General features: G+C 45.0%; 1 protein-coding gene across 1 annotated transcript; it reads left to right on the plus strand.

The window, feature by feature from the left end:
- The first annotated feature begins 1,473 nt into the window (after positions 1–1,473).
- On the plus strand, positions 1,474–12,698 carry Rit1 (Ras like without CAAX 1). Its single transcript, XM_038312005.1, has 6 exons — positions 1,474–1,590; positions 1,932–2,076; positions 2,203–2,259; positions 9,571–9,644; positions 9,854–10,045; positions 12,009–12,698. The coding sequence occupies exons 2-6, from the start codon at positions 1,971–1,973 to the stop codon at positions 12,237–12,239; spliced, it is 660 nt and encodes a 219-aa protein (XP_038167933.1). The 5' UTR covers positions 1,474–1,590; positions 1,932–1,970; the 3' UTR covers positions 12,240–12,698.
- The last annotated feature ends 1,546 nt before the right edge of the window (positions 12,699–14,244 follow it).

Raw genomic sequence — 14,244 nt, forward strand, 5'->3', positions numbered from 1 at the left:
ATTTACTCGGGAGATCTTATCTTTTTCTACTTCTCATGTAGATTAGATCCATGTATGTCTCTCTTAGGGTCCTCACTGTTGTCTAGGTTCTCAGGGATTGTGACTTATAGGCTAGTTTTCTTTGCCTTATGACTAAAAGCCACTTATGAGTGAGTACATGTGATAATTGTCTTTCTGTGTCTGGGTTACCTCACTCAAAATAATGTTTTCTAGCTCCATCCATTTGCCTGCAAATTTCAAGATACCATTTTTTTCTGCTGTGTAGTACTCCATTGTGTAAATGTACCACATTTTCCTTATCCATTCTTCAGTCAAGGGGTATTTAGGTTGTTTCCAGATTCTGGCTATGACAAACAAAGCTGCTGTGAACATAGTTGAGCACATGTCCTTGTGGCACGATTCAGCATCCTTTGGATACATACCCAAAAGTGGTATTTCTGGGTCTTGAGGAAGGTTGTTTCCTAATTTTCTGAGAAATCAACACACTGACATCCAAAGGGGTTGTACCAGCTTGTATTCCCACCAGCAATGCAGAAGTGTTCCCTTTTCCCCCCATCCTTTTCAGCATAAGTTGTCATCACTGTTTTTGATCTTGGCCATTTGGGTTTTTCTGATGGCTAAGGATGTTGAGCATTTCCTTAGTGTCTTTCAGCCATTTTAGATTCCTCTGCTGAGAGTTCTCTGTTTGTGAGTTCAAGACCAGCCCTGTCTACAGAGCTAGTTCCAGGATAGGCTCCAAAGCTACAAAGAAACCTTATCTCGAAAAACAAACAATCAAAGCAACAAGTGCTTTACTGATAATCTCTCCAGAGATCTCTTTTAAAGACAGAGTCTCATGCAGCCTATGTAATGTGTAACTTTGTGTATCCAGGACTGACCTTTGAACTGCTTGCTGCCAACAATACCTTTCATGCGGGATTTTTAGGCATGTGCCATCATATCTGGCTTAATGTTTTTAACATACAGAACTCCAATTAGAATAACTGGGTGCTCAGAACATCTGTCTCGGTCACAGGATCGTTAAATATGACAGCTTTTTTGGTTGCTACTTTTTTTTTGGTTTTTTTCAAGACAGGGTTTCCCTGTAGTTTCTAGAGCCTGTCCTGGAACTAGCTCTTGTAGACCAGGCTGGCCTCGAACTCAGAGATCCGCCTGCCTCTGCCTCCGAGTGCTGGGATTAAAGGCGTGCGCTGCCACCACCCGGCATGACAGCTTTTTTGGAAAAAGGAGCACCACTATGTAGCAATGACTATACTTACCCTAAATGAAATCCTGTATTTTGGTAAGATTGCGGGGATTTGCCTCCCGATAGCAAATAACCCTAAGTTACTCACTTTAAAGGTTTCTGTTTCGGTTAGTGGATCACCCATTTCCGTACGTGCAAACCTTAGACCAGTATGTGACCAGAGGGCTTTGCGAATCAGACCTAGGCGTGGGGTGGAGCAGAGTCCCTGTCTGCTTGGGGGCGGGGCTATAGCTACGTCCCGCCCACCGGCGCCATCTTCCTGGACCCGGGCGGGGCAGTGGGTTGTACAGCGCCGCTCGGGAAGGAATCCGGTCTGCAACCCGGACTCAGGGCTTCCTTCAGAGGTACGGGCACAGGTGGGCAGGGACGGGAGGAGGGAAAGCGGGGGCAGCAACCTGAAGAAGACCTGGCGGTACCAGGCAGCCCTCAGCACGCTTCCGGCTCCTTCCTACTGGCACACTGCCTGAATCTGAAGAGAAGCCCAATTTCTTTTTATTTTTCTATAAAAAGTAAGTTTAGAAACCCGTGCTGTGTTTTAGGACTGAGACTAACGGGGAAGGGAGAAGACCTGGGTTTCTTAGTGTTCCGCAATGAGCAGGGTAGGCCGCGGTGTTTGTGGGAGGCTGGGACTCAGACTGTGGCCGACTGTCTCCATCCTGGACTGAATGTTTTGTGCCTTCCCTAGGAGGCCTTTCCTAGGGGCCCAGGACTGCTCCTAAGGACAATGGACTCCGGAGCTCGCCCAGTTGGTAGCAGCTGTAGCAGCCCTGCAGCGCTATCACGGGAATACAAACTTGTGATGCTGGGTGCTGGTGGCGTTGGGAAGAGCGGTAGGTAACCGTTTCTATTTGACAGAAAAGTTTGAAAAGCACCAGATGGGTTAGTGGCTCTTGTGCAAAGTTGATAGTTAAATTACTTCATGGTCACCGTCATGAGTTCCATTTCTTGTTTTGAAGCCATGACAATGCAGTTCATCAGCCACCGATTCCCAGAAGATCATGACCCCACCATTGGTAAGTCAGATTCTTATTTATATTCCAGCTACATCCTGTGAAAGTATCTTAATAGAGTTAAAGTTTAAAAAGTAGTATTTATATCGAGCTTTTTTGTGTATGTAATTCATACTTATTTAGAAACAAGGATAAACCATTTATTTTTTCCCCTAGACTTCATATGTACATATGCCACCTTTAGTCTTTGTTTGAGCATTAATAGACAAAGTTTGTCCGTTTTAATGAATGTATTCTGTATCGTTAGATTAAAGGAAAGTTTAAAGGCTACTCGACGAAACCATCTCTGGCTATCACTTGTGAGGCTCTGACATGAGACTAACCTGGTAGTGTGAGTCAGCTGGTTTGAACTTCCACAAAAGGAAGCAGAAAAACAAGTAGAGCCAGCCTATTGAACTCTCAGCACTGACCTTCCACTGGAAGCTCTTGATTTATTTCCTTATCCCTGCAGCTCGGTATATCCAACATCATCTGTGTCTCTGTCATCTTTGACTGTTAGATGTTGGTAGAGTGCCAATAGACTGGGGATTGAGCCTGAGACTTGAGACCAAGCAGACCAGGCCAGAGCTCTGCCACTGAGCTGTAGCCCCAGCTTTGTTTTGTGTTGTTTGTTTTAAGTTGCATTGTTGTTTTCTTTTGATAAGAGATTAAGCTCAAGCTACTCTTGAACACACAGCACACCTTTTGCCTTAGTCTGGGACTACAGGCTTGAGCTACCATGCCCAGTTCTGTGGTGTGTGGGCTGTATTATTGTTGTTTTTGGTTGCTATCTTCGGTTGACTGAGAATGTTCCTCACTCCTAAATCATTAGGAAACAGTTGTGGGTTTTTTTTGTTTGTTTGTTTGGTTTGGTTTGGTTTGGTTTTCTGAGACAGGGTTTCTCTGTGTAGCTTTGACTGTCCTGGAATTTGCGTTATGTTGACCAGGCTGACCTCGAACTCAGAGTTCCGCCTACCTCTGCTGCAATGGAAGGTGTGTGCCACCACCCAGCAGCAGTTTTGATTCTGAGTGATTATACAAAAGAAAAGTAGGGCTGAGGAGGGGACAGAAGCTCTGCCATTAGCTGGGAGTGATGGCACACATCTGTAATCCCAGCACTTGGGAAGCAAAGGAATGTGAATTCACCAGTCTGGGTTACATAAAGAGTTATAGGCTGGTCAAGAGTATTAATGAGGTCCTCTGTCAAAACAAAACAAAAGCCTGCCATTCATTCTGTGGCTGTGGTCATTTTATTTAGCATATGCTTCTGTGGGTTTGGGGAGAGTGGGAACACTTGTCTTTTTATTGAGCTCTATGGGAGTTATTTATTTTCTGTGGTAGGGATCAAGCCTGAGGCCTCAGACACGCTAAGTCCATGCTGTACACCGAGCTGCGTCCTCGTTCTGCTCTGTCAGCTTTAGAGATTGTTTCAGAGATTCAACTGCGGCAGGGGAACTGAAGAAAGGGACTGCAGGGTTTGGATCGTTTACTCAGTGCCAAGCATTAGCGCCAGGCCACCCACTCGTGATCCCATGCAGAGCCCAAATTCAAAGTGGTCTCAGCTCCAATGATGCTGCACTGGGGGGACATTGCCTGTGCTTGCTAGGTGGCCAGGCAGGCTCAGTATCTACCCTCTGCCCTGCAGGCTGCGTGTTTGCCACACATGCCCTCCTGCACTGCTGGCTCCTGAGTGTAGGAAGACCGGCTGACAGCCTACCACACCCACCACGTTATTCTGCCCTTGTTTATGGTGATAACTAGCCACACCTAGAGACTGGCTGGAAAATTTCACTTGGTCACCTTAGTTGGGCTGGGAACTCAGACCCTGAGCTCAGGCTTCAGGGTTTCCTAGGCCCACTTTACTCCTTGGTAGGAGGATAGATATGTTCCTACACCTTCTTTATTCTCTTCTCCTGTATAGGTTTTTAGACTATCAAAATGGGCAGAATTTTCTTTGGTCATGCCCATGTTCTGTCTGTTCTCATGTGCTGTGTTATAACCCTGACCAACAGTTGAGAGCAGAGCACACCAGTGGTCACAGGGACCACTGATTGTCTTTTGTTTTACCATGGTAGCTCATGGAGAAGGAAATCCCACTTCCCCAGGTCTCCTTCACGGAAAACAAAAATGTACTTTTTTTTTTTTTTTTTCGAGACAGGGTTTCTCTGAAAAATCTACTTCTCTAACCTTCACCTTAACATCAGTGGAAAGCTGCTCGCCCCAAAAGCCTGGGGACCTGAATTTCAGCAGAACCTGTGTAAAGGTGGGAGGAGAGGGAGGAGAAACCTGAGTCCACAAAGGACTTGACCTCTGCACACCCACTGCTGCACACAGACACCCTAGAGTCATGCACATACGTAATAATAGAAATATCTGTAGATAAACTAAAATCCAAAAGAACTCCAGAACCAATCTCTTACTTCTTTTTGTATTTAATATTTTATAAGCGACATTAAACAATTTATTTATTTATTTATTTAATTTTTTTTTTTTTTTTTTTTTTTGGTTTTTCGAGACAGGGTTTCCCTGTAGTTTCTAGAGCCTGTCCTGGAACTAGCTCTTGTAGACCAGGCTGGCCTCGAACTCAGAGATCCGCCTGCCTCTGCCTCCCGAGTGCTGGGATTAAAGGCGTGCGCCACCACCGCCCGGCAACAATTTTTTTTTATTTGTTGTACTTGGGGTTGAACCCGGACCTTGGACACACTAGACAAATACACTATCCCACTAAGTCCCCAGCTCTCTTATTTTTAAGGTAAAATTCATATTTTTTTCACCCCAAGAAGCTTTCACTGGTTTGTCTGCAGTGTTGTGGATTGAATTCAGGGCTTAAAAGATTGATTTTTTTATTTGATGGCTATAGGTGTTTCCCTGTATGTGTCTGTGAACTGCACTGCAGGCAGAAGAAGGGTGTTCGATCCCATGGACTGGAGTTAATAGAAAGTTGTAAGCTCTCATAGGGGTGTTGTGAGCCGAACGCAGGCCATCTGCAGGAGCTGTCAATCAGTACAGTTTTTACCCTACGCTGCTGCCCTCTGACAGTACTGTGTGATTCAGCAGCAAACACTTGTGTGCCTCGATTGCTGGAAGTGAGCATATGTCTATACTCACGTAGAAGCACATATCTATGTGACTGAAATTAAAATCTAGTTTGGGGACCTGTGAGATGGCTCAGACAGTAAAGGCACCTGTCACCAAGCCTGACGTGAGATCCGGTAACTCCCATGGTAGACGGTGAGGATCAGTCTCTGCCCGTCCTCTCCCCTCCATAGCCACTGCTGTGTCTGCCAAGCCTGATAACTGGAGTTCATCCTTGAGTCTCACGTGGTGGGAGGAAGGCTGTCCTCTGCACTCCACATGCGCCGTGTGGCCTGTGTGTGCCCGCATGGACGCAGAACCTAGTAAAGAACATAACTGATTTTAAAATGTTAAGAGGATTTATCTCTTGGGGTGTGTGTGGCTAGTTTTTTTTTTTTTTTTTTTTTTTTTTTTTCAAGACACGGTTTCTCAGCATAGTCCTGGCAGCCCAGGCCCTCACTCTACACCAGGTTGGCCTTGAACTCAGAGATCTGCCTGCCTCTTTCTCCTGAGTTCTGGGATTCAAGCCCTGCACCACCCTGTGTGGCAGTTGATGTTTGTTAAGTGATGAAAATATTGAATGGACTTTTTTTTCTCTTTTACTTTTCTGTATTTTCCATGATTAGTATAGAAATCTACATTAAAGAAGGTAGATGTGAGCCGGGCGGTGTTGGCACACGCCTGTAATCCCAGCACTCGGGAGGCAGAGGCAGGCGGATCTCTGTCAGTTCCAGGACAGCCTGGTCTACATATCAAGTTGGCCAGCCAGGGTTACGTAGTGAGACCCTATCTACAAAACAAAAAATAAACAGCAAAAATGTAATAAAATTAAAATTTTTTAAAGGGCTAAAGATCACTCATGTCACATGTTTACGACCTGTGTTTAACCCAGTGTTGCACCTGGTGGTAACATACAGAAAAGAGCTTGGTTTTGAAATGAAGGGGTTACGATATTTCCTAGAAAATAGTGAAGCTGTGAGGGGTGCTTCATTGGGTACAGTACACTGCTGTGCTCGCAGGGTCGCGGACGGGGCTTCCAGTACCACCGTGACAGCTCACAGCCATCTAGTACTGCAGTTCCAGGCAGTCTGACACCATCTCCTGACCTGTGAGCATCAGACACACACACAATGCACTTTCAGCCCTAACACTCACATGCATAAAATAAAAGTAAGTCTTTAAACAAAGTGTCCAGGCACGGGGACTCCACCTTTTAAAACCAGCGCCCTGGGCTGAGGTGTGAAGAGGAACCGCAGTGTATGCTGGTTCCACCACTGACCTGCAGTTAAGAAGACATTCAGGATTTTAGGATATTAGCTTTTTAATTCTCTTTAAGTCTTTTTTTCTAAGACAGTCTCACCTGCAACTCCGTTTGGCCTCAAACTCAGAGATCTACCTGCCTCTGCGCCTTGCCTGCCCCTGCCAGTGGGATTAAGGGTGTGTGCGACCATACCTGCTTTATCTTCTCTGTAAATGGAAATAATAATGCTTTATGGTTTGCTTAGCCTAATATTTTGTATGTGCTTTAATAAACGGCAATTGGGACTAAAGCATGCACCACTACGCCCAGCGGTTAAAATATTTTTTTTAATGTGCATGATGTGTGTGTAGGCATAGATGCCACAGCAAACGTGTGAAAGTCAGAGGAAAACTTTGTGGGTTCTGTCCTGTGCTATCTATGTGGATCCTGGGGTCGTCAGGTCGTCAGGCCCGCATAGCAGAACAGGACCGGTTGAGCCACTTCCCTTGGTCCCTGACTTACTGTTTTAAAAGAAATTCTTTCAGAATCCTTATGGTGTTGGTGGCACACGCCTTTAATCCCAGCACTCGGGAGGCAGAGGCAGGCGGATCTCTGTGAGTTCGAGGCCAGCCTGGTCTACAAGAGCTAGTTCCAGGACAGGCTCCAAAGTTATGGAGAAACCCTGTCTTGAAAACCAAAACAACAACAACAAAAAAGAGTCCTTGTGGTGAATTGAATAAGAACGACCACCTCAGGTCCATGTGTTTGAAGTTTTAGTGACACAGAGAGTGAAACTGTTGGAAAGGATTAGAAGGTTAGGATTATGGCCTTGTTAGAAGAAGTGTCACAGGGTGAGCTTTGAGATTTCAAAAGCCCATGGCAGGCCCAGTCCCTGCTTGCTTTCTCTCAGCCTGTGCAACAGGACACAGCACTGAGCTGCTGCTCTGACGCCATGCATGCTCCCCGCCATAGCTATAGACTAACCTCTGCGACTAAGCAAGCCCAGCTAAATGCTTTGCTTCCTGAGAGCTCTGGTTGTGGGGTTTTCACAGCAGTAGCACAGTGACTAAAGCCATCTTTTTCTTTCTTTCCCTCTTTTCCCTTCCTCCCTCCCACCCTCCCTTCCTTCCTTCTTTTCTTTATTTTATTTTTTATTTTATTTTTTTATTTTTGAGTCAGAGTTTCTCTGTGTAGTGCTAGCTGTCCTGGAACTCGCTTTGTAGGCTGGGCTCAAACTCACAGAGATCCACCTGCCTCTGCCTCTGCCTCCTGAGTGCTAGGATTAAAGGCATGTGTCACCAACACCATAAGGATTCTGAAAGAATCCTTTTTTTTTTTTTTTTTTTGGTTTTTCGAGACAGAGTTTCTCTGCAGCTTTTTTTTTTTTTTAGAGCCTGTCCTGGAACTAGCTCTTGTAGACCAGGCTGGCCTCGAACTCACAGAGATCCGCCTGCCTCTGCCTCCCGAGTGCTGGGATTAAAGGTGTGTGCCACCACCGCCCGGCATGGCTCATTTTTTTTAATATTTATTTTCTCTGTATTAGTGTTTTACCTGTATGTATGTCTGTGTACCGTATATGTATCTGGTGAGAGCATTGGTTCCTCTGGAACTGAAGTTATAGATGGTTGTGAGCCACCATGTGGATGCTGGGAACTGAACCTCCCCTGGAGGAACAGCCAGTGCTCTTAACCCCTGAGCCGTCTCTCCAGTCAGGCCGTCCATCCTTCCTTCCTTCCTTCCCTCCTTCCTTCCTTCCATCCTTCCTTCCTTCCTTTCATTTTTTAAGACAGCATCTCCCTTTGTAGCCCTAGCGCACCTAGAACTCATTATGTAAACAAAATTGGCCTCGAATTCAAAGAGATCCTCCTGCCTCTGCTTCTCAGATGCTCAGGCTTGACTTTTAGATTTAGATTTACAACTGTGAATAAGATATATAACCATGCCGGGTGGTGGCAGCTCACGCTTTTAGTCCCAGCACTTGGGGGCAGAGGCAAATGGATCTCTGTGAGTTTGAGGCCAGCCTGGTTTACAGAGCTAATTCTTGGACAACCAAGGCTATACAAAGAAACTCTGTCTCAAAAAACAAAATAAGGGCTAGAGAGATGGCTTAGCAGTTAAGGGCATTGGCTGCTCTTCCATAAATCCTGAGTTCAATTCCTAGCAACCATATGGTGGCTCACAACCATCTGTAATGAGATCTGGTGCCATCTTCTGGCCTTCAGGCAGAACTCTGTGCACATATTAATAAATAAATAAATAAAACTAAATAAATAAATAGGTTTTTTTAAAAACAAAATAAAAAATACATGAGCATACATGAACAAAGAAAAACTAATCTACATATTTTGATGAATTTATAGCATCCTGAGAAAATTAAGTACATAAAAACAATCCAGGGGGCCACTGAGATGGCTCAGCAGGTAAGAGCGCTTGCCTACTAGTGTTGTGACTTAGAGTTCATATAAAGGTATAAGGAAAAAGCTGACTTCATAAATTTGACCCTTGACCTCCATATGCATACACATACATACACACATACATCATGCATGTACATACACATCACTAATAAAATTCCTTAAAGAACTTGGTGGGCTGGGGAGATGGCTCGGAGGTTAGAGCGCTTGCTTTATAAGCTAGAAGCAGAGTTGAGTTCAGATCCCCAGAACCCTGGTAACTGACTTACATGAAATTCCAGCCTCCACAATCAAAGACAGGCTTCATTGAGCAAGCTGCCTAGTGAGATCCAGTGTGAACCCTGGATCTCCATGCACATGTGCACCCATACACACATGAGCATTCATGCATTTACATGTGTGCATACCAACACCTGAGAACAAATGTAAAAAGCTGCAGCCTGGGAAGATAGCTCAGTAGTGAGCATTCACCCACCGTTTGAACCCCTGGATTCAAGGTCTGGCTCTACCAAAATAAGGAAATAAAATTGGATGGGACTGCCTCTTCTGTAGGGCAAGTTTTCAAATCCTTGCTTCTTCCCGCATGTGTGTTCCTCCCTCCTGTAGAAGATGCATACAAGATCCGGATCCGCATCGATGATGAGCCTGCCAATCTGGACATTCTGGATACAGCCGGGCAGGTACTGAACCCGGAACTGTGTGGGTAAAGAGTGTGTCCTCCAGGAGGGGGGCAGGTGTCTATGGACAGTACCACTAGTTTGTCTCTCTTGATTTCCATGTTCTGCCTCAGGAGAGCAGGTAATTGACATGCTGTTTCTGACTCTGAGGTAGCCAGTGTGCATGCAGGTCTGATTGCAGCAATGCATTATGGACCTTTTCTTCCCTCCAGGCAGAGTTTACAGCCATGCGGGATCAGTATATGAGGGCAGGAGAAGGATTTATCATCTGTTACTCCATCACGGATCGCCGAAGTTTTCATGAAGTTCGGGAGTTTAAACAGCTGATTTACCGCGTCAGACGCACCGACGACACGCCAGTGGTTCTCGTGGGAAACAAATCGGACCTGAAGCAGCTGCGGCAGGTGAGAAGCAAGACCTGCAATGTTGTGGGTGGTCATTTGTTTCTTGAAGATTGCTTTGCCTTAAAATAGAAAATGAAAATTAGCCTATCCCTAGCTTTGGAAATGTCCCTTTAGCTATAAATTTCCTGTTATATAAAATCTGGGTTTTTAAAAATCAACGCACAGGGTTTTAGACACATAATAACCTATCTGTGTCATATACCTGTAACCTAAGCATTTAACAGGCTAGGCAGGAGGATCACCATACATTTGAGGGCAGCCTAGGGTTTGTAGACCTAGGCCCAGACAGTCAATTAGCAAACAAATAGATGGCAATAGAATACTCATTAAGTAAAGAATCATGAGCTGTTAGTTTCCCAAGTTATCAGAAATGACATTTGGCTGTAGTTTAGTGGTAGAGCTCCTGCCTAGCGTACACAGGGACCCGGGTTCAATCCCCAGCACCACAAAATAAAAATTTAGATAACAGTAGAGCTAAGGGCAGCAAGAAATCTCAGTAAAGGCGCTTGTTGGCCTTGGAAATACCGTGGCCTGAACTCAATCCCTAAAATCCACACAGAGGTGAAACAGGAGAACCAGTTCCACAGAGTTGCCGGGTAAAACAAGAGAACCAGTTCTGCAGAGTTGCCAGCTGACTCTCTTGACTTTACACATGTGCTGGGACATTCAGGCCTTACACATACACACAACAAATAAATGAACACTTAAAAATAATAAAACTAATGGAGAGCTAACTGAGCAGTTAAGAATACTGGCTACCCTGGACTCAGCTCCATCCCAGCATTCACATGGTATGACTCAGAACCTGTAACCCCAGTTCCAGGGCATCTGATGCCTCTAGACTCCAGGAGCATCAGGCACACACATGTACACAGACATACATGTAGGCAGGACACCCATACACGTAAAATAATAATAATCCAAAAAATAAATAAATATAAAGGAATTCCAGGACAGGCTCCAAACCTACCCAGAGAAACCCTGTCTTGAAAAATCAAAAGCATAAAGAAAGCTATCTTCATCAATATGTGTATTTACTTGATATCTGTTTCCAGAAGTTCCACTGAAAGGACTAGAGATTCAGTTCAGTCAGTAAAGCATCTTGTAAGAGGGTCTGAGGCCTGAGTTCAGTGAGACAGGGTTTCCCTGTGTAGCCCTGGCTGTCCTGGAACTCACTCTGTAGACCAGGCTGTCCTCGAACTCACAGAGATCCGCCTGCCTCTGCCTCCCAAGTATAGGGATTAAAGGCGTGTGCCACCACCGCCCTGCATAAATTTTGTTTTTTGTTTTTGTTTTGAAAGCCAGGCATGATAGTTTATAACCCCAAAACTAGAGAGTTGGAGATGGACAGATCCCTGGGGTTTGCTGGCCAGCCTACTTGACAAGCTCCAGACCAGAGGGAAGCCTTGTCTCAGAAAAGAAAAAAGAGAGGCTGAGTTGTAAAGTTGAGTTGGTGGTGTGTCCGCCTACCATGCAGGAAGCTGGGTGTGAGACAGAGGCAGCTGGATCTCTGAGTTTGAGGCTAGCCTGATCTACAGAACAAGGTTCCTGGGCAGCCAGGGCTACACAGAGAAACCCTGTCTTGACAAAACAATTTAAAAAATTATGTGGGCTCTATCCCTAACACTGCATAAAAGCAGACATGGTGGCATATACATGTAATTCACTCCTGAGATATAGATAGAAGACTTACAAGTTGAGAGTCAAGCTCGGCTAGCCGGGAATACAAGAGACTGTCTTTAAAAAAAAAAAAAAAATCTGGCAAATACACTGGAAATAGAATCCTGTAATGTGGAGTCCTGTAGTACACTCCTTGGGCCCTCAGTCCCCCGGGGCTGTGTTCTCTGCTGGCACCTCTCCAGCGGGAAGCACTATACAGCTAAGGAAGCCACTGACTCTCTGGAACAGCTCTAACTGCTGCCTGCTGTATTCTATACATTTTCTCACGTTTGTGCCTTTGAAGGTCTCCAAGGAAGAGGGATTATCTCTGGCGCGAGAATTCAGCTGTCCCTTTTTTGAGACCTCTGCCGCATATCGTTACTACATTGATGACGTTTTCCATGCTCTTGTACGGGAGATTCGTAAGAAAGAAAAGGAGTTAGTATTGGCCATGGAGAAAAAGTCTAAGCCCAAAAGCAGTGTGTGGAGGAGGCTGAAGTCGCCGTTCAGGAAGAAGAAAGACTCAGTAACTTGAGAGAAGTGTGAAGTCCCTGCTGTGAACTGCGGTGCTGCCCGAGCAGCCCAGTACCTGCAATAACGGGCACACTGTCCGCTCTCTTTCCCGCTACTCTGAATACCACTGGCGAGGGGGCCACTGGGCGTTTTCAGTGACTCTGACCTTTCAGCCCTCAGAGCGCTGCCCACTCCTTGATTGTCACAGGGGAATTTGATCTGCCATTGTGTTGGTTATGTTGCTGATGTAAATTAATTTGTGTAAATTGTTTATACCCAGGAGAATATGTATACCGTGTGCACTTGACTAAGTTTACAAAAGGAACTTTGCTGTGTATCCCCACCGTCCTTCAACTTGAGCGTCCTGGGACTGTCTCACAGAAGGGCCTCTCTGCCTTGTTTTTCCACACTGTGTATCTTGGAGACAGAACAAAATATTGAATAGGGAAACTAATGATAAAGAGATTGGTGCTAAAGGTGAGTAGGTGTCTGTGAAGTGGACTCCTGTTGTAGATTATGAAGGGATTAGGGAGGTATTGTATGTTTACACAGGAAGACATGGCTAGAAACATATGGGGTCAGAAAGTGTTCCCATGATGAGCATGAGGATTGCGCTTTTGACCCAAAGGCAAGATGGAAACGGATATGTAGAGGGAAGGTTTCTCTTGAACATACTTGTTTTTTTTTCAGTATCTTGCCTTCCTTTATCTTTGAAGACCGGCACTTTGAGAACTGCTTCTGGATCTGCACCATTCACCAGCTCACTCGGTTCCTGTTTAAGTCCTTTGTTGGGCTAGGCATGGCGGTTCACTCCTGTGATCCTAGTATTTATACGGCTAAAGCAGGAGGACGTCCACGAGTTTGCGGCTTGATGGGCTACAGAATGAAAACTGTCTTAGAAAAACAAAACCAAGAATAAACAAATAAGGGGGCTGGAGAGATTGCTCAGAGGTTAAGAGCATTGCCTGCTCTTCCAAAGGTCCTGAGTTCAATTCCCAGCAACCACATGGTGGCTCACAACCATCTATAATGGGGTCTGGTGCCCTCTTCTGGCCTGCAGGCATACACACAGACAGAATGTTGTATACATAATAAATATAAAAAAAAAAGAATAAACAAATAAGTAAATTCTTTCTTAGGACAGCTCCACCACCTGCCTTATCCAGGTTTCCTCTTTGAAGAGCTGGGCCTGTGGTGTGGTTTTAGGCCCTTTCTTTAAACTGATGGTGTTGTCCAAAGAGAAGAGGCCTCTGGAGTCTGAGTAAAACTGTTAGGTCTCTTGACCTCAGCAGTCATTAGACTTAGGCTTAAAGGTCTGGAGTTTCTGTTTGGCCGACCAACCAGTCTTGAAGCTTTAATATCCGCATATACAAATTGGTTTTCATAATCTGAGGATTTCCTTAGAGTTGTCCAAGCTCAGCGTCAGAGAGTACCACTTTGCTTCCCGTACATGAGACTAATCTTGGAAGAAACAGCTTCAACTATTAACTATTAGTGGTGAGCTCTCTGTCTTGATGTCTGGACATGCTGTGTGGGGTACATTCATTAGAGTCATGATCCCAGTATGGAGTGTTTGCTCCAGGCTCAGGTGACACCTCCTCAAAGCTGCCACAAAGCTTCCTGCCTCCCACTGTCAGAGGAATGGCAGCTGATCCGGATTCTATGAGGAGCCATTGCTAGGTAGGACTTTTAACATTTTGGGTAGCGTCTTTTGAAAGTTCTGGTAACTATACAAAATTGTTTTTAATATTCAAGCCATCAAAAAATGAAAGACCCAAATTCCAATCTATATAAGCCATAGCGTTTCAGAGAAGAGATAAAATACAGCACCATTCTCTGTGAACAATGTCTCACCTGGATAAGGACTTTTAGACTGTAGACCTTTGCTGCTTATTACTGATGATCTATGCATTTGTCATCCGTGTTAAGCAATGAAATGACAGCTACAACAATTCAAGATTGTCAAGGCAATAAAAAACATTGCTAGAAAGAAAGGCCTGTAAGACAGAGAAATTGTGTTCCATACA

Source organism: Arvicola amphibius, chromosome 14 (assembly GCF_903992535.2).
Source record: "Arvicola amphibius chromosome 14, mArvAmp1.2, whole genome shotgun sequence".
NCBI classification, from domain to species: domain Eukaryota; kingdom Metazoa; phylum Chordata; class Mammalia; order Rodentia; family Cricetidae; genus Arvicola; species Arvicola amphibius.

Coding starts and splice junctions, on each gene's coding strand:
- Rit1 (XM_038312005.1), top strand. CDS start 1,971: ATGGACTCCGGAGCTCGCCCAGTTGGTAGCAGCTGTAGCAGCCCTGCA. Junction 2,260..9,570: donor AGATCATGACCCCACCATTG/GTAAGTCAGATT, acceptor TCCCTCCTGTAG/AAGATGCATACAAGATCCGG. Junction 10,046..12,008: donor ACCTGAAGCAGCTGCGGCAG/GTGAGAAGCAAG, acceptor GTGCCTTTGAAG/GTCTCCAAGGAAGAGGGATT.